General features: G+C 28.7%; 2 protein-coding genes across 2 annotated transcripts in view; both read right to left on the minus strand.

Moving 5' to 3' along the window:
- LOC129912078 (cilia- and flagella-associated protein 298) overlaps nt 1–4595 on the minus strand; it is a 55181-nt gene extending 50586 nt beyond the window's left edge. Inside the window, exons 1-4 of the mRNA XM_055990187.1 lie at nt 4088–4595; nt 3857–4015; nt 1565–1675; nt 1388–1504 (exon numbers count right to left, since the gene is read on the minus strand). Of these exons, the coding sequence (XP_055846162.1) occupies nt 1388–1504; nt 1565–1675; nt 3857–4015; nt 4088–4462 (762 nt within the window). The 5' untranslated portion in view covers nt 4463–4595. The remainder of the gene's footprint in view (nt 1–1387; nt 1505–1564; nt 1676–3856; nt 4016–4087) is intronic.
- A 494-nt stretch (nt 4596–5089) lies between these two features.
- LOC129910715 (ero1-like protein) lies at nt 5090–16394 on the minus strand. The gene is made up of 6 exons (XM_055988204.1): nt 15825–16394; nt 15493–15750; nt 7435–8108; nt 7224–7377; nt 7005–7159; nt 5090–5441 (listed from the first exon to the last, which is right to left on the minus strand). The coding sequence occupies exons 1-6, from the start codon at nt 15963–15965 to the stop codon at nt 5390–5392; spliced, it is 1434 nt and encodes a 477-aa protein (XP_055844179.1). The 5' UTR covers nt 15966–16394; the 3' UTR covers nt 5090–5389.
- Between the last annotated feature and the right edge of the window lie 8093 nt (nt 16395–24487).

Below are 24487 nucleotides of genomic sequence, written 5' to 3' on the forward strand. Positions count from 1 at the left end.
CATGAACCAAACAGAATGAAATCTTTGTGTGTTTTGAGTTGATTAATTTTCTTTCTTCTTTTTTTTTTTATTTCAATTCATTTAGAAGTTTGCACTTATTTATTGGTTTCAGTAGATAAAAAGCATCCTTTTAAGGAGAGACTTTTAAAACTAAAATTATACTAAAAATACTGAAATTAAAATTTTTCACAAGGGAATTGATGTTTTAAATAATTTTTTAAGTCCAGAGATTTAAGCATTTAAACAAAAACAAACAAAAAAAAACTATTAATAACCTATCGTGTAATTTATTTTAAATAAAATTATATGTATAATACTCTCCCACCGGATGTAGGAGTATTTAGAGATATTTTATTTAAATTTTACCACATTTATTGGATTTACAACAATTAAAAAAAAAAAAACACCAGAAAATTCATCCCTTTTTATCATACCATATACGAGAATTTATTAGGGAAAATAATTGCCTATATACAAACATACGATATGTGCATGAATTTGTTGCTATATCGTTTCTTACATGTAACAAAAATTAAATAAACAAAACAAAATTATATATATTATATTGAGTTATTGTACACATTTTTTTTACTTTTAGAAAAAAAAATGTGCCTTTTTACATAAATAAACAACAAAAAATAAATAAAATATATTTATAAATAACCCCGATGCACTCATTGGCCAGTTATGTTATTTAAAAATAAAAACAATATATAATATGTGTATAATAAAGTAGATGTTTTCTAGATAAAAAAAAAATATTATATATCTCTAAAAAAAAAAACAGAAATAATAGGGCCCACATTAAAATGAACTGCACAAAATGAAGAATTTTTTATATAGTATTATATTCTATTTCTATTAGTAAAATTGAAAAAAAAAATTACCTATGTATGTTTATCCAACACATTTGAAAAAAAAAATATATATATTTATAAGTCTTATCGATGTTTCTACAACTACATAAATATTATATTATATAGTAAATTTATTGTAAAAAAGAATTTTATGAAAAGCTACAAGGTTTAAAAAGTGTATTTACTTTAATAAAAAAAAAATTTATAAAGATTTATGTCATTAGACATTTAGATGTATAAAATATAAATTTTAGAAAAATTAAAATTGAATTTTTTTTTTGTAAAAAAAACGTGGTAAGTAGTTATTTTAATTCTAAAGGAATTGAAAGTTATTCAAAAAATTAAATTGAAAAAGAGAATGTTTTGATAACTAATGTTATTACAAATGTTTGCAATAAGAACAAAGTTTAAATTATCTTCCATTTTAATAATGAGAATAACCATGAAAAGTTTTAAAACATTATTTTTTTTTAAACCATCGTTCACAATAAATATCTCGTTAATATCCGATATTTTTAATCTACTCTTACCTTTAATTCTTCTTGACGACGATATGCATCGGCCATCATTCGTTTTCTTATATCTTCAGTGATAACAGCTTCTCGTCCTGGGGGTCCTTCACCCAATTTAGTAAGTTTGATTACAACCTTAATATAGATAACAATAAGCTATTTTTTGTTAATTTTTGTATTCAAAACAATACAAACCTTAGTTTTATCATTCGTTCCAAGGTTATCAGATAACTTTTTTCCTGGTATCAATTGATGCCCAGCAAACCATAGTTGAGCTTTGCATGGTTCAATTACTTCCTTGGAAGCCTTGAGAATACAAAAAAAATGTATTTCATAAAAGTAGATATTTTATTTATAATTTAAGATTTGTTTCGAGTCTAACAAAAGGTAGTAAAGGCATACCAATTTAAGAATTTTCTTAAAGCGTCTCATCATTATGTAAAATTTTAATAAACGAATTATTATTATCATTACATTATTTGAAAAAAAAAAAGAAATAAGTCACAAATTAATACAAAAGTTTAAGTTTTCTCTATATAATAAATGTTACGTATACACCACAGTGTACATACAATTAGTCTATTTGTGGGCTGGTTAAGCAACACAATTGTGCACTTTGAGATGCAATTTAGAAATGTTCATCGTTACAACATTATGGAAGGGTAGATATTAGAGTTTTTCTGTATTGCATATTATATTGCTGCATTTGAAATTATAAGTTATACAAAATTCTTTCTTACTCATTTGATTTGAAAAGCATAATTCTACATAATTCCATACATATTTTATTCTATGTACAGATTTAGGACAGGATTTAAATGGTGTTTCCATGAAATTATTTAAAAGAAGATTTACTTTAACAGCTCTATAAAAAAAAAACTTTAGACTGGATAGAAAAACAATCTTACTAGTTCTTAATTCTTAGTTGTAAATTAAAATTGAGAAAAAATTGAAATCTAGTAATGTTTTTTATTCATTTTGGTTACTTTGCTTTTTGTTCAGCGTGCAGTCCAAAACAAATAGTAAAATCAATTTTTCAAAAACCAATGCAGTTTTCCCAAGTTTTGTTTTAAGCCGTTAGAAAATAATTACTAAAATTTTTTTTCGATTTATATTTCTTTTCTTTTTTTTCTTTTTTTTCAAACGATTTGAAATAAATAATATTAAAAGTGCTAAAATCAAAAATGGATTTCTTACTTTAAAAAGTTTGTTTTTTAAATGAAAAAAAAAAAAAAGTCTTCAAAATTGTTAAATTTTGGGGATGCATCATATTTCTTTTGGAGCTCAAATTTAGTTGAAATGCATTTTTTCCTTTGAAGAATTTCTGTATACATTTTTAAAATGTGTACCTACGTATGTATATTAAAGTTTAAAAACCAAAGTCAAGCGTAATTGAGTAAGTTGAAAGATGGGCGAACCTTCAAATCAAATGCGTGCTGTTGTCATTTATGTTCTTTTCTATTATTTGTTCTTTTTCTACTTTGTCTTTCTGTGTTGAATTAATTTCTTGCATTGTATCATTCAAAAGGCCAAGGTTTCAGTATTACAGTATTTCTAATCCGTAAGATTTATCTTCGGAGTTCGAATATTTTATCACATATTTTACCCCAAGTTAGGTTTTTGAAGAAAATTTCTGTAAACTTATAATTCAAAAAGTTTTTTTTCTATATTTTCTTCAGCATTTTATTTCGGTTTCAGAATTACTTACTACTCAGAATTACTTACTACTCAGGGTTTATCGGAATATTTTGATGTCAAATTTATGTTAAGTACTTTAAATACCATATAAAAAGAATAGGCAAATACGTTTGAAATTTCAAATTACCAACTTGACATGTTTGAATTATATTCCAACAAAGCAAGAAATGCTCAATATTCTTTGACGTCAATTACCCATTAAAAACACAACATTATCACGGCTGTTCTGGGGCCTGATTCCGCAAGAATTAATTCCTCTGTGTACACGAAAAAACGTGTAAATTGCCTTAAAAACAAGGCAGCGCAAAACTCACACAGAAAAACTCACTCTTGCGGAATTGGCCCCTGATTTTTGTTCGAATTCTATTTTCTCCGGTTTTCAAATTTAAGCTGATCCGAATTCTGTATTCGAACACATTTTGCAAATTCATAGGTGTTTCGAAAAACGAAAGGACCTACAATCCGACAAATTTTTGCCGTTTTCAATCTGGGTAGTATTTCGCTACCGGAACACAATATTCTCCAACAAAAAAGTCGAATGGAAATCAGAACAACCGTTTTCAATCCGTACGTTTTTAAATTCGAACGATTAGAACAGGGGTGTATATTTTTAAGGATTTTTGATCAAGTTATAATAAGTTATTTATTCTCATTCTCATTCATTTGGTATCAATAACATACATTTAGATTTTAGAGCAACTCACTTCTATAGAAACGGATCAATGCTCAAAAATGTAATTATAACTTATGTCTGTGCACTCATCGCACAACTTAATAATTCCATCTTACCTGAGTTCCAGCTAAATCTTCCATATTCGTAAACTCCATGCGAATAACATCATGCGGTGGAAGTTGCATTGGATAAACAATAGTTACAGCACCTCTTAAAAGGTCAATAGCCTCTTCAACAATCTTCAGTGTCATTGGATTGTTTGTTAAAACTAATTTCTATACAACAAAAAATCAATAAAATATAATATTTCCCTCCTAGAGAGCTTTATTGTAACCAAAACAACCCACCTTATCGATTGCATTTCTAGCATCATCAATTGCCTTAAATAAAACACTTCTCATATTTTCCTTAGGTTGATGTCCATTACGTCTACCCATTTTATCACGATTAAATTCAAATCCTCCCGATGGAATACATTTATCAGCCCAAGTGTCGACAAGTTTTAATTCTTCAATTTGCTCATCAGTAAGTCCAATCATTTCTGGTGGCAACATTGTTCCATGATTAGCCAAATCTTCAATATCATAACACAAACGATAGATTTTTAATCGGCCATTGTAAATAGCAGTTATTTCTTGAAGAACTGAAGAAACTTCCTCAGAAACTTGAGTGTCGAAGAGAAATTGACTTTCATCACCACGTTTAACATGTAAACGAACCATTTTTTGAAATAAAAGACTTTTTGATTGTAAAATGAAGAAGTTTCAACTTGAAGATTGGAGAAAAGAATGAAAAACAAAGAAACTTCTAGTTGTTTGTTTGACGGCTGTTTTTGTTTTATTGACAAATTATAAACAATGAAAGACTGAAAAGTCGTTGCTAAGTGATGTTTGAAATTAAAGGGGGAAATTTTTTAAGTGAAAAAAGGGAATAAAGGGTGATTTTGAATCCTTTTTGGATCAAAAATAAATAAAACAACAAATTTGTTTACACTTAAAAGTAAAAATTCACCATCTTCTTTCTTTAATTTTCTTAAAAATAAATTGCAGATCATAATAAATGGTACACATACAAACTTTCTTTTGTATACAAATAAATTACTTAAAAACTAACTAAAAAATATACAAAGTATAATTAATAATTATAAATTTTTATAACAATTTTTTCTTATAAAATAAATTTTGTTATATGTGATGTAAATTCAATAATATACAATTCTATATCTCTGTTTTTTTTATATCTTTTCAATATACACTGAAAGAAAAAAAAATTAAAATAATTTTCTTTTAGGTAAATATTTTTAAGTAATTTTCTAAATTTTTTAAAAAATTTTCTTTTTTAAATTTAAAAACTTAAATTTTTATACATAACTGGCTAAGAGCACACTTACACACATTAAAATTGACAAAAGTTACATATTTTTTTTTTTAATTTATGGAAAAGAACCACCAAAGGATCTCACAAAATGGGAAAACTTTGAATTTTATAAAGGGTTCTACAAACATCTAAATGAATTGAATGATATCGGGGGTACATTGATCCCTGAATTTTGTATAATATCTTAACTTCGTTTGTTTTTTTTTGGAAGATGTTACATTTTGTTGTCCAAATTAACTGCCATACTAAAATACGTTGAGTGGCATCTACAGTTACCTTAAAAGTTTACGGAAGTTTTCTAGCTCGTAAATACTGTTTGAGAGTCTGAAATTTAAAAATAAAAGGAATATTAGTCTGAGTTTTGAGATTTTTTAATTGTAAAAAAAAAAATTTTTTTTAACAAAAATGGTACCCCTATGAAAATTGATAAAAATGTTAAATCGACCACAGGCGCCAAGAATCTAAGCAGTCTATAAATTGTTTACGTGGAAGTGGAAGCTTATTTTTTGTCAAATAAGTAAAATCTGCGATAAGTCCGTTACAATCAATGTTATAAAAGGAACCCTTACGAAATCTATTAAAAATGTTGTATTTGCAATGGGAATTGCGAATCAAATCAAACTATCGATTATAAGAGTTATAAAATATTCATTCATTCGATAGTTTTAAACTATTCATTCATTTAGTTACTATTTTCATTCGAATAGTTTTTTCATTCGATAGTTTTTTCATTCGAATAGTTTTTTTTTTATTCGATAGTTTATCATGCAAATAATTTTTTTAATCGATAGTTTTTTCATTCCAATAGTTTTCTTAAACGATACTTTTTTCATTTAAATAGTTTTGTTAAACGATAGTTTTTCATTCGAATAGTTTTTTTTATTCGATAGTTTATTCACTCGAATAATTTTCTTAAACGATAGTTTTTCATTCGAATAGTTTTTTTTATTCGATAGTTTATTCATTCGAATAGTTTTCTTAAACGATAGTTTTTCATTCGAATAGTTTTTTTTATTCGATAGTTTTCTCATTCGAATAGTTTTCTTAAACGATAGTTTTTTCATTCGAATAGTTTTTTATTTTATTCGATAGTTTTTATCCGAAAGTTAATTCGCTAGTTTTTATTCGATAGTTTTTATTCGATAGTTTTATTCGATAGTTTTTATTCGAATGAATTAATGAATGAATGAACTATTCGATAGTTCAAATCATTCAGTTACTAACTATCGATAGTTCAAATCATTCGATAGTTTCCATCACTAAATTCTGTTATAAGCCCCAAAAAGCCACTGATTTGATTTGGAATTTTGTGATGGACGTTGAATTTGTAAGGAGAACAAATAATAAAATTATTTTTTCAGTGACATGGTGATTTTAGGAGAAAAGGAAACAAAAATACATTCCAATAAAATTTCCGTCCAAAATCTTTAATTTTTCCTTGCTCGAAAAATACTTTACTTCTATCGTATTATTACATTATTATGGATTTTCTTCCGGTACTACTTTTAAAAATGATGATTTTGATGATTCCTTTCACACAAAAAAACACCCTTTCAATCTATAATTCATTTTATTTTGGGTTCCGATGACGAACTGAAAGTTTAAACTTAAGTTCTTAGACGTTATATACGAAGCATTGGCATATTTAGCCTCCCGTTCCATTGGAGGTGGTAGTTTACTCATGTGTAGATGATCTAGTACATTTAGTACTAGAACTACTCTATTGAAAGTGCGTTTTATTGGATATCGCTAGAAAACTAAGGAACAGGACTCTTATAGCAAATGGAAACTTTTTTGCCAAATTTCAGGATGGTCACAATTTTTTTGTATTGATTGATTTTGTGTACTATTTTACCTGTACTATATATAAATCAAAAAGTCACATACCTTCCAAATGCATTAAAAAGAGCAACAATTTCGGATCTTGTCAAGCGAAATATTGCATCTGGCGAGGTAAAATGATTGTCCCATAGACCATGTTCGGTGGCGATTTCTAATTTTTCTGAGTAAAGTACTTTTAATGCTGTTCCAAGTCCCTGAGTCTGAAAGAAGAAATAAATAGTTATCCATTTTTAGCTCAAACCAAAAAAAGTTCATCAAACTTACTTGTAACTTTCCCCAAAGTCGACATTTGTCACAGCCAACACAATCCATTATTTTAGAAATATTTCTAAATTTCTCTTTGTAGTCGTGTTTGAGTTTAATTGATCCAAAACCATTGGAAAACAGAAGGTGTTCATCAAAGTGTGATGGAAATGCTCTGAAAAAGATATAATGATTACTATTTGTGTGGATTGTAATATTCCTGACAACTTACTCAACAACATTCAACAAATCATTAATAGCCAATTTGACTTCTTCATCTTCATCTGCGATTCCAGTATAATATTCTTCTCTTCTTAAATATGGTGCAGCTTTAGCAAGAGCCCGAAGTTCCACCAAATATATAAAATACAAATTCTTAAGCCAGTGTGGTCCTTCACCCATCGTAGTACTGGCACCGAATCGTCTTTTAAATTCTTCTAAATTATGACCCCATACACCTTTTGGATGTATAAAATCACTTGAATCTGAGAGTAAATACTTTGATGACAAATGAATATTGATACTCGTATGGAGACCAGAGATCAATCGATAGAAAGCTTTTTGTTCCAAACAAACATCTCGTAGTTCCAATTGTGGAATAAACGATGATAGTGATTTGGTTCGATTGTTAGCTGTGAAGCAATTCTCCAAGTAGATACTTTTCCATATTCGATGAGCAGAATCGCCCTTGTAGCCAGTGTAACGTTCAGGATTGAGTAAGAGATCGACATATTGGGCTCCATTTTGCATGTCATCGAGAATGCAAAAGTCTTCTTCGGCTTCGTCGTGAACTGCCCATTTGGCGAATTCTTTATGAACATGATCACTTATACTGGTGTCAAGAAAACCGAGCTCAGTATTGAAGTCGTCATCCTCACAACCAAGCATTTGACCTTCTTTGCTGTACTGGAATGATAAAAATAAAGAAAAGGATTAAAATATTGATAACTTCATTTTTATACGGTGTATAATCTTGCGAGAAGAGTGAAAAACCGAACGATCCAAGGGAAAAATTCCGAGATAAATTTTGACTTCAATAGGTAAAGAGTATCACGATCTGAAGTTTTATACCACATTCGAGGCAAATTTGTCATGACTTTCAACAAGAAAATAAAAGAAATATTAAGAGATTTTTGAAGTATACCGATCTATCTCCATTAAGGTCGCCAAACTAGTTGCATATGACGACGGTATTGATATAATCAGAGGAACATAGTGTGAAAATTGTGATAACTAGCATCGCGTTTAAATACATTTACAAATTGACTGATTATAATTTTGCGTTAGGTCATGATTCTATATTTACTTGCGAAAGTACCTATACTTTATGTCAATTTATGCATTCGTAAAAAAAAAGTTGAGATAACAATATTCCATGATTATTACGATAATAGAGAATGCGAAAAAAGTGGGTCTCGAAAGTAGGTATGTCATTCTATTAGGATGTCTGTCTGTCTGTATAAGGAGCTACAGCCTTAACGGATAGGCCGATCTACTGCAAACTTGGTATGTAGCAATTTTTCCTGTACAGAGGGATTTTTGGAATTAATTTTTTTTACCAAAAATAATAGTATTTGTCATATACAAATTTTGGAAAAGTTAAATTTTCTCAAAAAGGGCTCTTACGATTTTTATCAAAAAAAAAAACCAATTAAAAGTTTTGAAATAAGGTCTATCTTCTAATGAAAAATGTTTTTTTTTTTTTCAAAAATCCTTATTAACGGTTCCTCCAATAGGACCGTTTTTTAATTTTCAAATTATCTTCCAAATTACTAGTTCAATTTTAACGATTTTTTTATGCAAAAACATTTATATTGCCTTAATATAAATCAAAAACAAAATTTTGAAAAAAAAATTTTGGATTTAAAAAAAAAATTCGAAAATGTGTTGATTTAAAGTTTCTACAAATGGCATACCAAATTTATTTTTAATTTTATTTTTTCCAAAAAATTATTTATAAAAAATTACTTTTTTAAAAAACGACTCTAACGATTTTGAAAATCTAAAAATGTATCTTTATAAAAGAAACTGCATACTTATTTTTGGAGCTCAATTTCAAGAAAGAATTTTAAGTTTTTTTTATGCATTTACCAAATTTTTATATCAAAAGTTGTTAGTTCTAAGAGCAAGTTCGTGCGATGCAGCCGTGCATTTTATTTTTTTAGATTTTAGATTATGTGATTTTTGTTTTGTTTGACTACGAAAAGTGTTCTTATTTGCTAATTAATTAATTAATTATGTTTGCGTTTCATTTAAGATTATTTGGCATAAGATTAATCTTGTTTGATAAGTGAAATTATGTAAATAGATAAGTAGTGTGGGAAAATGTGGCTATTCTTTTTCTCTTATTTGGCGCAGTTATGATTTTGATGTCTAAAAGATCATAATTCCATTGATTGGTAGAATGCATTTTTTTAAATTTAAATTCATGTTTGCTAAAAAAATACAAAAGAGAAAGTACTTAGCTCCTGACACTGAGTATTAAAAAATATTCGCTAGTATTATCACTTGTGTAAATACTAGTAACTTAAAAAAAAAGTGAAACTAATACCTGCATTAATTGCCCTATAGCATTGATAACAAATAATATAATTTTGTTGTAATTACTCAAGTATCTACATATTATGTAGATAATAACATGCGAACAAAATTATAATACAATGTAATCAGCAGATGAGTAGAGTGCTAATTACTTTTACAGGCATGTATAAATACGAATATACTTACATACATACATTACTATACTTAATTTCGTAAACGTAAGCATTTTTTTTTTTTTTTCATTCATCGAATGATAGTAAACATGGAGACGTGATTGCTAGCAAGTAATAAACTTGCTTATGATTAACAAATTTATTGCTAGAAATGATTGCAAACTTATTCTTTTTTTATCAGTACAACGTACAAGAAAGAAAAAAACTATCTATACAGGTGGAGTATCGGCAATATGAGTAAGTCACTTCATTATCAAAAACAGAAGCTCATATTGAGTAACGTTATGGGAAAACTTATTTTTGTTTGTTCTAAATATGATTGCAAAAAAAAATATACGTAGCTACATATCTATATAGTTTTGTATTGATAAATTAAGATGACAAAATGTTCGCGTTATTATTAAAAAAAAAGTACACACTGAGGAGTAAATGCAAGTAAATGAAGAGAAATTTTTTAATTGCATTTATCTAAGGTTGCCCGATAGTCCTAAAACGAACAATAGTGATATGGTCATAGGTTTTTCAAGGTCAAATTTGGATAGAATTATGTATGTATTTTTTTTTGCCAGATTCAAATGGAGGTGGAGTTTGAATTTAAAAAAAAATAATAATTTTGGGCATTTTTTAGTTCCCTACACAAAATTTTGTTTTAGTAATCCCTAAATGGAGATTAGAAAAGCAATTGATATTGGTTTTAAACGTCTAAATTTATAATTTATAAGTCTAAATTTGAGCGTATTAGACGATTTTTCATTTTTCAGAATTTTCATAAAAAAAATCATGGACGAAACATCTACCAACAAATTGAATCATTTATTTGCAAAACATGATAAGTCCACTTTTTTTCAAAATTCGTTTTTTTGACTAAATTTGTACTCCAGGGATAACCACGTCTGTCTTTAAAATATCAACTATCTACTCCATCTATATCCGATTTTACAGCTACGCGAAATATTTTTTTAGCATCAAAAACAGAATAAGTCCCGGACTTATCATCTTTTGAAAATAAACAACAGCTTCTTTTTATGTAAATGGTATATTAGATTAATGGCTGAAAATCTTAAGTTTAAAGCTACTTTAAAGTTAAATTAGCAGTCCGGACATTGTATTTTATTCTCAAATACAATTGTTTGATAGACTGGGGCTAAAAGCAAAATTGCATATCCATTTAAAAACTAATTTCACATCCGTTTATTTTCAAAGTATGATAAGTCCAAAAGCGTTTTTATTTTTTATCTTTTGAGCTATCGCTCCAAAAATTAAAAACGAAACGGTATTTTGTAGCTAGGCAAGAGTTCTACAGAATATATTTTTTATAAATTTTTCTACGCATATCAAAAGAAAATAGAACGTTTTTTTCTTCTCCTGAAAAATTTAAAATCATGGACTTATCATGTTTTGCAAATAAATGATTCAATTAGACTAATTTGCTTCAAAAAATTTTAGATCACAGTTCTGGTTTTACAAAACTGACTTTTTTATGTCGTTTTCTTTCACTCTTTTAAGGAGTAGGTACTCTAAGTTTTTACTCCTTTTTCTCGAGTGAAAGAACATAATGAGAGTAATTTTTTTTAATGTAATTGTGTGTGTGACAAGGCAAAAATGGATAATTTCCTTGAAAAAAAATAGTGATAACAGGGCTAGGGAAAACATTTTATGAATTGAAAAGAAAAATTAATATTAATAACATATGAAGCATAATACACGAAGACCGAAGGCTCAGAAATCATCTTCCAATTTCCTTTTGATTTTCGTTTCGGTGCGTCACGCAGGTAGTGATTGTGATTTGTCAATCACAGGTTAAAAATCACAGGTCGTGATTTTTTGCTCATCTCTACGTCACGCGCTTCTACACGTATTATTTTTTTGAAGACGAAAATTTGACAGTTTTTTTCTTTGGTTTTATTTTGTTCTTGTTTTCGTATGATGACTTCTACAGGAAGACGTAGACGCACGAGATGCACATAAGAACAAGAGAGAGAGAAAGATCTATTTCTCCTTTGCTCTTATGTGCATCTTGTGCGTCTACGTCTTCGTGTAGAAGCAGATTATGTACAAAAAAACACCAAAATATACAAAAAAAAAAAAAAAAACAACTCCCGTGCGGGGTCTATGTGCAACGAAAACTTTTGAATAAATTAAAAAAGTTACTATACACGCAAATAATACACAACCGACAAAGCAGATTCCGCAACTGACGAAATAAAATAAAGCAGAACAGCAAAAAAAAAAGAACAAGATCAAAGAAAAACGTCAAAAAGAGTCACAAAATTTTTTACCAGAGACTCACGGTAGAAAATCTTCCTTCCCTTTTTTTCGAACTTTATTTCTCCTTTGCTCTTATGTTCGTCTCGCGCTTTGCGTCTTCGTGCAGAAGCTTATTTTTAATTATGCTTCTGATCGGTTTTTTCAGCCTAATTGACACACACTCTTAGTTTGATTTTATAATTGTAAAATAAAAATATCCCATCAACGCAGAAAAAAATGGGATTTTTTTTTGTTATATGGCACAGGATTTTTTTTATTGATAAAGAACACTGGCGGAATTTTTTTTTATTCGGTTTTCAATTTCATTTTGGAAAAAGTGAAGAATTAATGAAAAAATGGAAGAAATATATCTGGCGGAATATAATACAGTAGAAAATATATTCATAATGGTTGTTTTCTGTTAACTACAAAAGAGTTTGAAAGAAAAACTTTTCGCATTCTTCAATTTTCAAACAAAATTTTAAAATGTCAAACTCCAAATTTATAGGTCCGTTCCACACTCAGTTTGCAACTGCCGAATTTAGTAATATTTGGTTATTTTTGGTCAGAGTCTGTTCCCAACTTCAAAAATTGTGTAGAAGAGAGCGCTCACGAGAGAGTAAAAAATTTCCCCACCCTGACAAATTTAGCCCAAAGAATTTCTTCCGGCAGAAATATGAGTTCTGCCAAATGAAAAGTTGACGTATGTCAAACAAATAAAAAAAAGAAGAAAACAAATCAAATTGTAGTGATTTTTTTAAATTGAATCGCGTTTACGTGTTTTTTGCATTAAAAAAGTGTTAATGTTTATCGAATAAAGCATAAAATATGAAATTGTGTTGTATAATGGTGTTCAACTTGTTCCAGACTTTTTGGCAGTCTTTCGTAGTTGTATTTCCTTCTGAGAGAATTCTCTCCCAACTCTCATTAATTTGACAGACTCCCTAATTTAGTGCACAAAAAGTCTGGAACAGACCTCATAAGTGTGTGTGCAAGTGCGTGTGCAAATCGGTGTAAATCTGACTAAAAATGTGGAGTAAATCCGGGGTACTCCGTAGTACTAAAATTACTCCGGAGTAATTTTTTTTTTACACTTTTGTGGCGTCAAAGAACACAAAACCTTCAAAAGTGCAAAAGTAAGTACTAAAAGGGTACTCTCATTGGAGTGGAAGAAAACGACATTAGTAAAAGAGGGGTAAATCTGCCAAAAAATCCAGATCTGGAAAACTGATCTAAAATCAAAAAATAAATCAATTTTTTTGGCCAAACGAAGGCAAAAATTGAAAAAAATCAATTTTCTGATAGATCTAAATACAAAAATTAATTGATTTTTGTACCAAACGAAAACCCCATAACAAACTAAAATTGTCAACAAATGAATAATTTATTACTTTGAAGAGTAAAATCACCAAAAATATTGTCAATAGGGGGGTTCACATTGACCAACTTACCGGACAGACCCGTTGTCATTTGGCCTGATGGCCGAATTATATTTTTCGTTCACACTCATCAGACAATTTTCATCAAAACCCACTTTTCAGCTTATTTTTAATAAGGGTATTCACGTAACGAGATAATTTTCTACTTTGCAGAAAAATAGAAAATTACGCAAAAGGTTTAAATGAACACCCCAGCAGAAAATAATTGCGTAAACAAGGGAAACAAACAGCTGTTTGTTAAATGTCAAATTGAACTTATAAAATTTGTTTAATTAAAAAAATTAAGTTAAGCTAATTTTGCAAATACTATGCAACAATAAAAAAATTTAATTTGCTCAAATAAAATAATATATTCTTTTCAATATTAACATATTTTATTTGTGGTTATCTGAATAATAAGACATAAATCGCGTTCAAAAAGATATTCCAGATACGGGGATCCCAGATAGCCTATCCGATAGGTGATTGAACACACCCAAAGTTTATCAGATTATATTTTCTACGGTTTCTGCTTCAAATTTGTGAGATAAAATTCTATGATTTGCGGAATATTTTTCCCATACAAATTTTGACAGCTCATTTCTACCGATAGAAAATTCTACGGTTTCTACGGTTTCTATGGGTTTTCCGCGTTTACGTGAATACCCCTAATATATCTTTACCCTATTCTGCTCTCAAATTAGAGACAATGGATTATCACTGTCTGCCGGACAGACATGTCGTTTAATTGACTAACATGTTCGTCCGACCACCAAAAAATCAAAATTTTTTGAAAACCATCCGGCAAACCGGACAGGCTGTCGGATGGGTGTTCACACTATCAAAACAGCATCAGATCAGACCAAATGGCGGCTGGTCTGTCCGGTAAGTTAGTCAATGTGAACCCCCCTAATCACAATTCTGATCTTCGTATTTTCTTCATTGCGTAGGCGTTTGTACTGAGGTGAATGTACCTTATTTTTTTTTACGATCAAACTTTGTGGGAGTTTACAATCAACTATCTAAATTCTAAATAATTTGTGTTTGGCAAACAAAAAAAAAAATGTCAACAAAGTATAGTGTTTACCTATTTTATATTTTTAAAAGTGTGGAGATCTTCGGAAATCTCGAACTTTGAACGAAGTTTTTTAACAATACATAGGTACTTCTCACTCACTTACTATCAAAATATTGAGACTTTCATTTTTTTTAATTCGTTTATTCAGTTGTTTCTCATCTTAAGTAGTTAATTCGATTTAAAGAAAGAAAGAAATACAGAAAAAGAAATCTCTATAATAAGTCTGATTTATGCTAGGTTTAATAAGTTTTCTCAACCGATTCTATTATTACTTTTCCCTCTTTCGCTGACTGTCTCTTAATTACGCTCGACTACCTTTCGACACTACTCATTCCAAGTAATTAAAACTAAATTTCATAAAACCCAGAACTGACTAACTATCTTTTCAAAATTAAATCCAAACCATTAAACAATTTACAAACAGAATCTATATAGTTTACACTCAATTCTAACCTTGAGAAAATGACGTAGTACAAAATACAAATCATACATATGTTAGCCAACTCGTCAGTCAGCTTCGTTATCATTTAACCGAAAAAATTCTTATGAAATACTCGATTTATTGCCATTTGCCATTTTATCTATGCCAATGGGTCGGCCGAATGATGATAATTCCGTGACTTAATTCAAAGTGAATATCATCATCAAAACCCGTTCGTCCGACGACGTCGTTAAAAATGAATGAAAACAAACAAAAAAAAGGCAAATAACAAAAAATCGAAATAAATATTATCTAATTCTCAAAAAAAACTTAAAATTTTAAAATTATGCAGAGGAATTCCGCGACTTGACTTTCATTTTTTTATAATTTTGTAATTCTTAATTTGACTCACTTTAAAAGCTGGCATCTCATCGCTCGTCTCCTTAATTCCAGCTGGGATATTCTTCTCCTCGCAATGTTCCACATGACAAAATTTCATAGCACATTTGCTATCATCTGGCCAAAATGGACAATCCTGTTGCAGATTAACTTTGTAAAATCGAAAATAATTCTTCACAAGGAGACTTTTTAAACGGGGATAGATTTTAACATTGTTAAAATGATCGACAGTGTCCACGTTGCAACTGCAATCGTTTATTGAACCTTTGAGCTGTAAATGAGACACGTATTTTAATAACAACCTCCTCAAGAAAAAAGACTCTTCCCTCGTAACAAAATACTTACCTCACAGAAACAACTTTTGTCATCATTCGAATTCGACGATGACGACGAGGGTGAAGAGAAATAACCAAATGCTGTACAGACCAAAAAACCAAGTAGAACATAAACAAACGAATAATTGCGGACCTGCCTTGACACTGACATTGTGTGAATGTGGAGTGGGGTCGTGGTCTTGGCCAGAAAAAGCCTTTAACTTTGTTTCTTTTGTTATTTTCGATTGAACTATACAAGAATTTGATGTTTAAATCGAATTAGGTCGACTTGGCGGATGGAAAGCGGATTGTACATTGATTTGAAAGTTTTTTTTGGGATTTCTTTAACAGAAATTGAATTTGGTTTATGTTTTGTATTCCGCCCCTTTTGAATACTCCCACACGACGATTATTTTGTGACTGTCACTTCTCAACTATACAAAATATTGAATGTCGATTGTGAAATAAAAAACTAAACAATTTTATCAAACCAAAAAATTGATAAATAAAGGTGAGAAGATACAAGACTTTGACGAAATAACAAAATGATGATTAGAAGCCGAGAGGGACACGTACTCTTTTTAGATTTTTTTTTCTGTGTAAAATTTTTATTCGTGGAATTCGTGTATTGTAGTTGCCTGCGTTCGTTTTGTTTTGCGGGAGAAAGTTGGATGGAGGATGATACACTGACAGCAACGCAACAACAACAATGCGCATACCAAAAAAAGTTGACGTTTTGTGATGTCAAAAACATATGGTTGGAATAATGGTTTGAGTATTGGGTTAAATATTGAGATTGTGAATAAAATTGATTTGTGTTTTGAATATGGTTGGGTCACAATGGAATATGTTAATGAAACAATGCTGCCAAAGCTCCAATATTTTTTTTGTGGGTTGTTGATTTTTATTGGTAGTTTTAGATTTTTTAATTGAAATTGATTTTTTTTTTAATAGAATGCATTTGAAGTTAAAAGCCAATTTTATGTATTTTTTTTAGTTAGTTTTATGGATTTGAGGATATACATATATCTGGCTGAAAATTATAGGGTTGTATATGTCAACTCACCTTAGATTTGAGAAAATCGATCTCAAAATTTTTAAGGCTGGTTTTTTGGATAAAATACCATACTAACAATTTTGCTTCCATAATGCTTTACAGAAGCAACAATTGCATCTGTAAAGCTTTATAGAACCAAAATTGTTTGTCGGGTAGTTACATAGCAATGTATTGATTTTTAATAACAGAAAAAATACCACAAATCACGTAGTTGCATTTATACAAAACAAAAATTCCTGCTTTTGTTGAATTATAGGTACACGGAATTATTATATTAATCAATTATTATATTATTATTATATTAATCAATTTGTGTAAAACCATGGAAGTTTTTTTTACCAGTATCGTCGAAATAAATTTGTTTAAAAAAAAATTTTTTTTTAATTTATCCTGGAAGTCGTTGAAATTACGAAAATTTTGGTGTAGGTATAAAACTCATTATTTGTATTTTGTATGAAATACAACCTTAAATTCTCAGCCAGCGAATTATTGTCATCTGTTCAAAGAATTTTTTTTTTTTTCACTGTTCGACGAATAAAGTTATTAGGCTCATAAACAGTCAGATAAAAACATTGAATTTTTCAATCAAGAATAATTTATTCTACAGAATAACAAAAAAAAAATTGTCAAATTCAAAAATATTTAAAATTAAACGTCATTTTTATTCATGATTGTTTTTGTTTTCTTGTGTTCCACTGTATTTTTTTTTTTTAATTCTTTCAAAACAGCTTTGACAACTGACACAATATTTTTGTTGAGATTATTCCTTAGAATAATTTTTATTCGTCTCCGAAAGAAGCAGATAGTTTTATTCTTAGGAATAAGCTATATCTGCTTGTTGAAAAATTGATTTTTTCTTTATCCTTAGGAATAAGTACTAACTGACTGTTTAACTGACTATTGAAAAATTGGCCCTAAGTGAAAGATAATTCAAAGGAAAAATTTTTAGCTTCTATTTGTAAATTGACCACTTAAGCCTGGTACGCTGCTCGCGCTAAATTTTAGCTCCCATACAAATTATCGAAAATTTTTAGCCGAGATAAAATGGATCCCATACAAGTTATCGATAACTTGTATGGGAATTTTATCTCGGCTAAAATTTAGCGCGAGCAGCGTACCAGGCTTTAGCAAAGAAGCTATGAAATAATAAGGGAAAAAAGAATAATCAGTTTTTTATACAACATAATTATTTTAACAAAAAAAAAAAAAAATAAAATAAAAATAAAAATAAAAATAAAAATAAAAACAAAAACAAAAACAAAAACAAAAACAAAAACAAAAACAAAAACAAAAACAAAAACAAAAACAAAAACAAAAACAAAAACAAAAACAAAAACAAAAACAAAAACAAAAACAAAAACAAAAACAAAAACAAAAACAAAAACAAAAACAAAAACAAAAACAAAACCAAAAACAAAAGCAAACGTTATCATCATGGTTTATCTGTTTCAAAAATTTTTTAAATAAAGTAAGTTCATGACAGACATTTGGAAGAATTATGTCGTTTTCGATTGGTTTCACTCAAGGATTCACTCATTCTGAAATCCAATAAAACAGTTTGAATCGCTGTCACTCAAATCTGAAATTTTATATCTGTATTTGTTAATAATCAAATAAAATTGTGAACTTTCAAGCGTCAAATATTAAATAATTTTTTTTCCTTCAAACGAAATATTATAAATTAATATTCAAAAACGGTAATATTCAACAAATTATTGGGATAGATGGTTGGTAAAATATTTTAAGTAAGTATAATAATGCGTTTATTTGTTTGAAAGTAAATTAAAAAAATAATTTAAAAAAAAAAAAAACAAAAAAAAAACTGATTGAGTGATTATTTTGACTTTTGAATATTGATGTATTAGTGCTTCTTGACTGGATTCTGATTTTGAATCGAGAAGAGAATTTCTCTTCTGAGAAGCGTTTTTTCTGTCATTTTCGTGCGAATAAAACAGTTTTAGAAGGCTTCTGAATGATTCCGGACGCTTCCGAAGAGCCAATCGAAAACGACATTAATCATCATATCAAATATAAAAAAAATCGATACTAAATTTTTTTTTTTAATTTAACGTTGAATAACTTGAATATATTATTTATTTTTATTCAATTTTTAATAATGTTATTAATTTATACATAGTCAAAATCTGAAAACCAAATGTTTTGAGAACAAATATCTACTTTTGAAGATATAAGTAAATATAAAAAAGAAACTTCGGTTTGAAGAGAGACTCACTTACCTATTATTCAATAGCATTTATTAAATTGTTCGATGTTAAAAACTTAATACTTTTAGATTTCGTCATAAAATTATCTTTGACTTGAGATCTTAATTTTTTTTTTATTTATTTATTTATAATTTTATTGATCCATAAGTAAATTGCACCATCAATAAATCAAAATAAAGCTCTATCTACCAAGGTTTTGAGCTAAGATCTTAAAATATTTTTGTTTTTTTCGTGTTTCCCAACGAAGTACCTAATTGAAAACAAAAAAAAATTCTTTTAGAAAAATCAATTTTTTAAACGCTAAGTCGTAGAGAATTGATTTTTTTTATCGACAGACAATTTTGATACAAGAATTACGTAAGTAATGAAAAAAATCTAAACAAATTCAAAAGAAGTTCGTTTTTTAAAACGGAAAATTAAAAAAAACTTTGTCAAAGTGGTTATTTTTTTCGACAATATGGCTTATTCTAAAGGAAAGTTAATAAAAAAAAGGTATTAAAATGTCTTATACGGGTATTTTTTTCTAAGGCGCTAGTTCTCAAAATATGATTTTTTGAAAAACACCTATTTTTTAAAAGAATTTTTAACGTATATTCTGAATCTGAAAATTACAGAACTATTAGATTTATTGTTGGATTTTTTTAATAATATTTATACAGTAGATATATGATAAAAACTATCTTTGTAAAAATTTTCAAACAATTTTATGTTCGAAGTTCAAAGATGATGATTAATAAACGTTAAAACTGAAGTTTGGAATAACATAAAGTTTTTAACTAGTTTCGTTATCATACAATTTTTTTATCTCTTTGTGTCGGCTTATTTCGGAATACGAAAAATAGACATTTTTTAGTATTGCTTGAAAAAATTAAAGTCATTCACGATAGTAAAACAAAATTCTAAAAATATTATAAGAAAACTAAAAAAAAATAATTTTAAATTTAGGTTAAAGTTATAATAAATGAGTAGTGACTTTATGTCATTTCTCAGAAAATCAAAAAAAAAAAAACTATAAATAATGTTATGATTTTTCATACGATTTTCAGCTTTTGTAGGGTCAATTTATTGTTTTTAATAATATACTCGTAGAATGGTTTAATTGAGCGTTGGAATGTGGTTGGAATAATAAGTTTGAAAAAAGTGAAAAATGATATAATTTTGAAAAGACACTCCTCAATTATGATATCCCAAAAATATTTCCAAAGTAGCTATTTAAAATCCAGCAAATGAGATAATTTTTCTATTTCTTAATTTTTTCAGAAAAACAATTTGGTAGAAGATACCTACTTCCCTCTGAAGTAAACAAAAAAAAAAAATCTCTTATCGAAATATACTCGTAATTGATACTCATATATTCATCATGAACTAAGTGCCTCATTATCTCTGTCTCCTCCTCTTAATTGCTGTAGGCATCTATCTTTTTGTCTTTTTCACAACAAACGTCGATACAAGTTTTAATACAATTCCCATGGACCTTGCACAAAATGCAGATTTACAACACCTGTATCCATAGAAGCTGTACAGGTAGGTAAATAAATCCCAAAACTTTGCCGACAGGTATAATGTATTATCTTGTATCTTCGTTTTGTTGTGCTTAACTTCTACGATCTTTTGAATTGGTACTATTTTTATACTATTTTTACCTTTTCATCCTCTTGCTACCGCTCCCAACCTTCGTGTCGGTCACCAATCATTGATGATGGCAATGGTAATAATGACTGTTCTTTTACTTGTTCTTCTCGCTTTCTTCTCTGCGCACACACAAACAAACACACCTTTTCGTGTGTTGTTTGATTTTGGTCATATATGTTGTTGTAATTCTTCTCGTTTCTTCTTCTTGAATCCCAAGTCCAAGTCCGATCCCAACAAGTCTTTCACTGTGGGTTCTTCTTCATGCCACGAGCACGACTTAAACCACACAGCTGTGAGACCTTCTTCAGGAATCCAATGGCCAAGAAGACTTTAGTATGTCTTAAACTCTCGAGCTGTTCGCTAACGTTCTAAAACCGTGGTAACCTATCCTCTCTATGGTATCTTATTCTCTCTCTTCACTGTCGGATTGAAGATATCCTATAGATAGTTTTTTGTATCTATATAAAATTGATACACTAATTAATTTATTTAGTCAAGAAGAACTAACGGAGTGACAAAAAAGAAGATACGAAGCAGAATAAAAAAAAAAACCGAAGAGAAAAAAGACTCTTCTTCTACACTTTTTCGAATGAAGACTACGTGTTTTTTTTTAGTATGTTATCTTCAGCAGTTTTTTTGAAGTGAAAAAAAAGTAGAAATTACCGTTAGAGTTAGTATCTTCTATCGAATGCGGTATTTATCCTAATTAATATATATCTTCAGCGAGTATATTTTTATACGTGGAATTGAAGACAAAAGAAGACTACGTGTTAAAATCCGTTCGAGAGTGCGGGTGGAATTCTTAAAAAACGATCGCTATTGTTTTTTAGTTTTGTTCCCGTTTTTTTTCTTCGATCTTCAGTTAGTGTAGGTATTTTTTTCATTCTTCTATATTGTTCCTATAAAATGCATTAAACTGTGACACACTTTTTCGAAATTGGTTTTGGTTCTTCTTTCGATGTAGAAGAGTCTCAGAAGGGAAGGTCTGATGTAGTGTTGAGACTAAAAAAAAAAAAAAATTGAAAGAAATTGATGACCCGCAAGTATCACAAGTCAATTATTATTTAATTGAGAACTTCCGAAGATGAAGATAGTGAAATTATTATTTTTTGTTGTTCTTTTTTTTTCATTCTTCATAAATAAATGTGACGTTGGTTGTGGTTAGTCTTGGTTGGTAATAAAAAAAAAAGGTTAAATCAAGATGCAAGAACCTCACTTTTAGTAGGTATATAAATAAAGAAGAAGAACGTATAATAAAAAATGGACTTTCGCTGAAAATTGTTTGCACATAAAACAATTTAATATGTACTATTGTACTTACCTTATGTTTGATGGTTTTTTGAGATTTTTGAAAATTAATTTTGCTTTCAACTGTTTGGATGATTATAAATACAAAGTATTATCGCAGAGGCAAGTTGAAGGCAGATATTTGACCTAATTATGGTTCGCGAGGTTGTGTAACCGGTTATTGTTCTACTTTTTTTTTTGTAATGTTTTTAAAATTTTTATTTTGGATTAGGTGATGTTTATTCTAAAGGAGTTGGATAAAGTTAGTTTTATTTAAATCCATTATTAAACATACTTGAAAACATAGTTTAATTTATTTTAATTTTGTGTTTGATTACAAAGAATATTTTCTAGAAATCTTAAAACTTGTTTTAAACTTTGTTTGTTTAACTTTGTTTTAAATAATTGAAATATCATTATCTTATGTATATACCTACTTGCAACCGAATATAGTCCAATATAGCCTTTTCTAGCAGACCGTGCGTCAGATTCAGTTATTGTGGTTTTTTTGTTGGGTTTTTGATGATATTGGTCGATTGGTTAAGTTTTCGAGTTTGAGATTGAAATGAAACAATGACAAGAATGTCATGAACTCCAAAAACCTTCTCAAGTGTAATTCTTTAACATTGGTATTAAAATGGAAAAAATTGTATGTTTGGGCTTTTGAGTAGATAAGACAAGAGCTACCTTTTTCCTTTTTCGATTTCTTTCCAAAACTTTAAGATTAATTGACAACTTTTTTGTGACAAATGGAAGCATCGAACAGAGCTCATCAAAATATATAAATAAATACATAACTTTTGGCCAGTTTTTACACAAAAGGACTATAAGAAGAATTTAATAATATGGCAGCATTTATAAAACAAACTTTTTCATAAACGTTATAAGAGCTTTACAAAAGTTATCGTACTTAAGATGACAACGGTTTAAAATTGAAATACATCGATCTCAACATTTGAAGAAGGAAAAGTTGGGAAGCATATTTTTTTATATTTTTTTATGCTTTAGACCTCAAAAGTTCAGAAGATGAAAAATTAAGAAGCACTACTGGGTTGAACACACTTGCTCTTATGTTACAAGTTGTTTGGAATATTAAAGCTTTTAAAAAATCATAAAAGCATTTTTGTAAAACAAACTTTTAAAATAATATAAAATTTGATTTAAAGTCTCTTTTAATGGTTTTGACCTTTTTTGTTTTGCCATTTAGTTAGATAAAAGTGGTTTGAAAATCGTTATGTTTTTTTATATAAAATAAAAAAAAAATTAGTATTCCATTAAAAGGAAATATTAATCGACACATAAAAACAAAGTTTCAATAAAATTCATTGGTTCGTTTTCAAAAAAATTATTTTTCAAAAAAAAAACCTGAAACTTTTTATTTAAACCCAAAAATGATTATTTCAAAAAATTTTCTAAATTTAAACATTAGAGCTACTAAAACGTTTTTGTACAAAAATTTACATTGAAATTGATTGTGCTCCGAGAATATACCAAATTTGGAGAGCCTTTAACTTAACAACATATTTCGTTAAAACCATTTCTTTCGGATCTCCTGTATAGCAAGTAACTTGCTATGCACAGAGAGGTTTTTGGAGGAACTTATTTTTAACGGCCTAAAATAAAGGTACTACCATAGGTACCTATATCTATTATCTACCAATTTTTAAAAAATACGATGATATTTAAAAAAGCTCCTCGATTTTGTTAAAAAAAATCCAATGTTTGATTCTTATAGATATCTTTAAATAAAAAAAAGTTTTTTTTTCGAAAATCGTTATTAATAACACCGGCACACAAAAAAAAAAAAAAAGTGTCATGAACCAGAAACCAGACCTATCTTTCTATATGTTTTTGGACCCGCTGAATCCCAATTTCAAGTCCGTTTGGCCCTGTCACCCTCCAGTTTTGAGTAATATGCAAAAAACTCAAAAAAAGGTAGTTTTTGGGGTCTTTTTTACACTTTTCTCAAAACTGGAGGGTGACCGGGCAAAACGGACTTGAAATTCAGATTCAGCGGTCCCAAAAACATATAGAAAGATAGGTCTGGTTTCTGGTTCATACAACTTTTTTTTTGTGTGCTAGCACTGTTGCGACATGTCGCTGTCATACCCGGCACACAAAAAAAAAGTTTCATGTATCAGGAAGCAGACCTATCTTTCTATATGTTTTTGGGACCGCTGAATCCGATTTTCAAGTCCGTTTTGCCCGGTCACCCTTCAGTTTTGAGAAAAATGCAAAAAACTCCAAAAAAGTCATAAAAATTCAAATAAAATGCACTCACAGCTCAAAACTGGAGGGTGATGGGGCCAAACGGACTTCAAATTCGGATTCAGCGTGCCCAAAAACATATAGAAAGATAGGTCTGGTTTCTGGTTCATGACACTTTTTTTTTTGTGTGCCGGTGTAATTAAAAAAAAAAAAATCAACGTTTTACAAAAAAAGCATTTTTACAGCTTAAATATAAATAAAAATTAAACATACGAAAAAGTAAAG

Source organism: Episyrphus balteatus, chromosome 2, assembly GCF_945859705.1.
Source record: "Episyrphus balteatus chromosome 2, idEpiBalt1.1, whole genome shotgun sequence".
NCBI classification, from domain to species: domain Eukaryota; kingdom Metazoa; phylum Arthropoda; class Insecta; order Diptera; family Syrphidae; genus Episyrphus; species Episyrphus balteatus.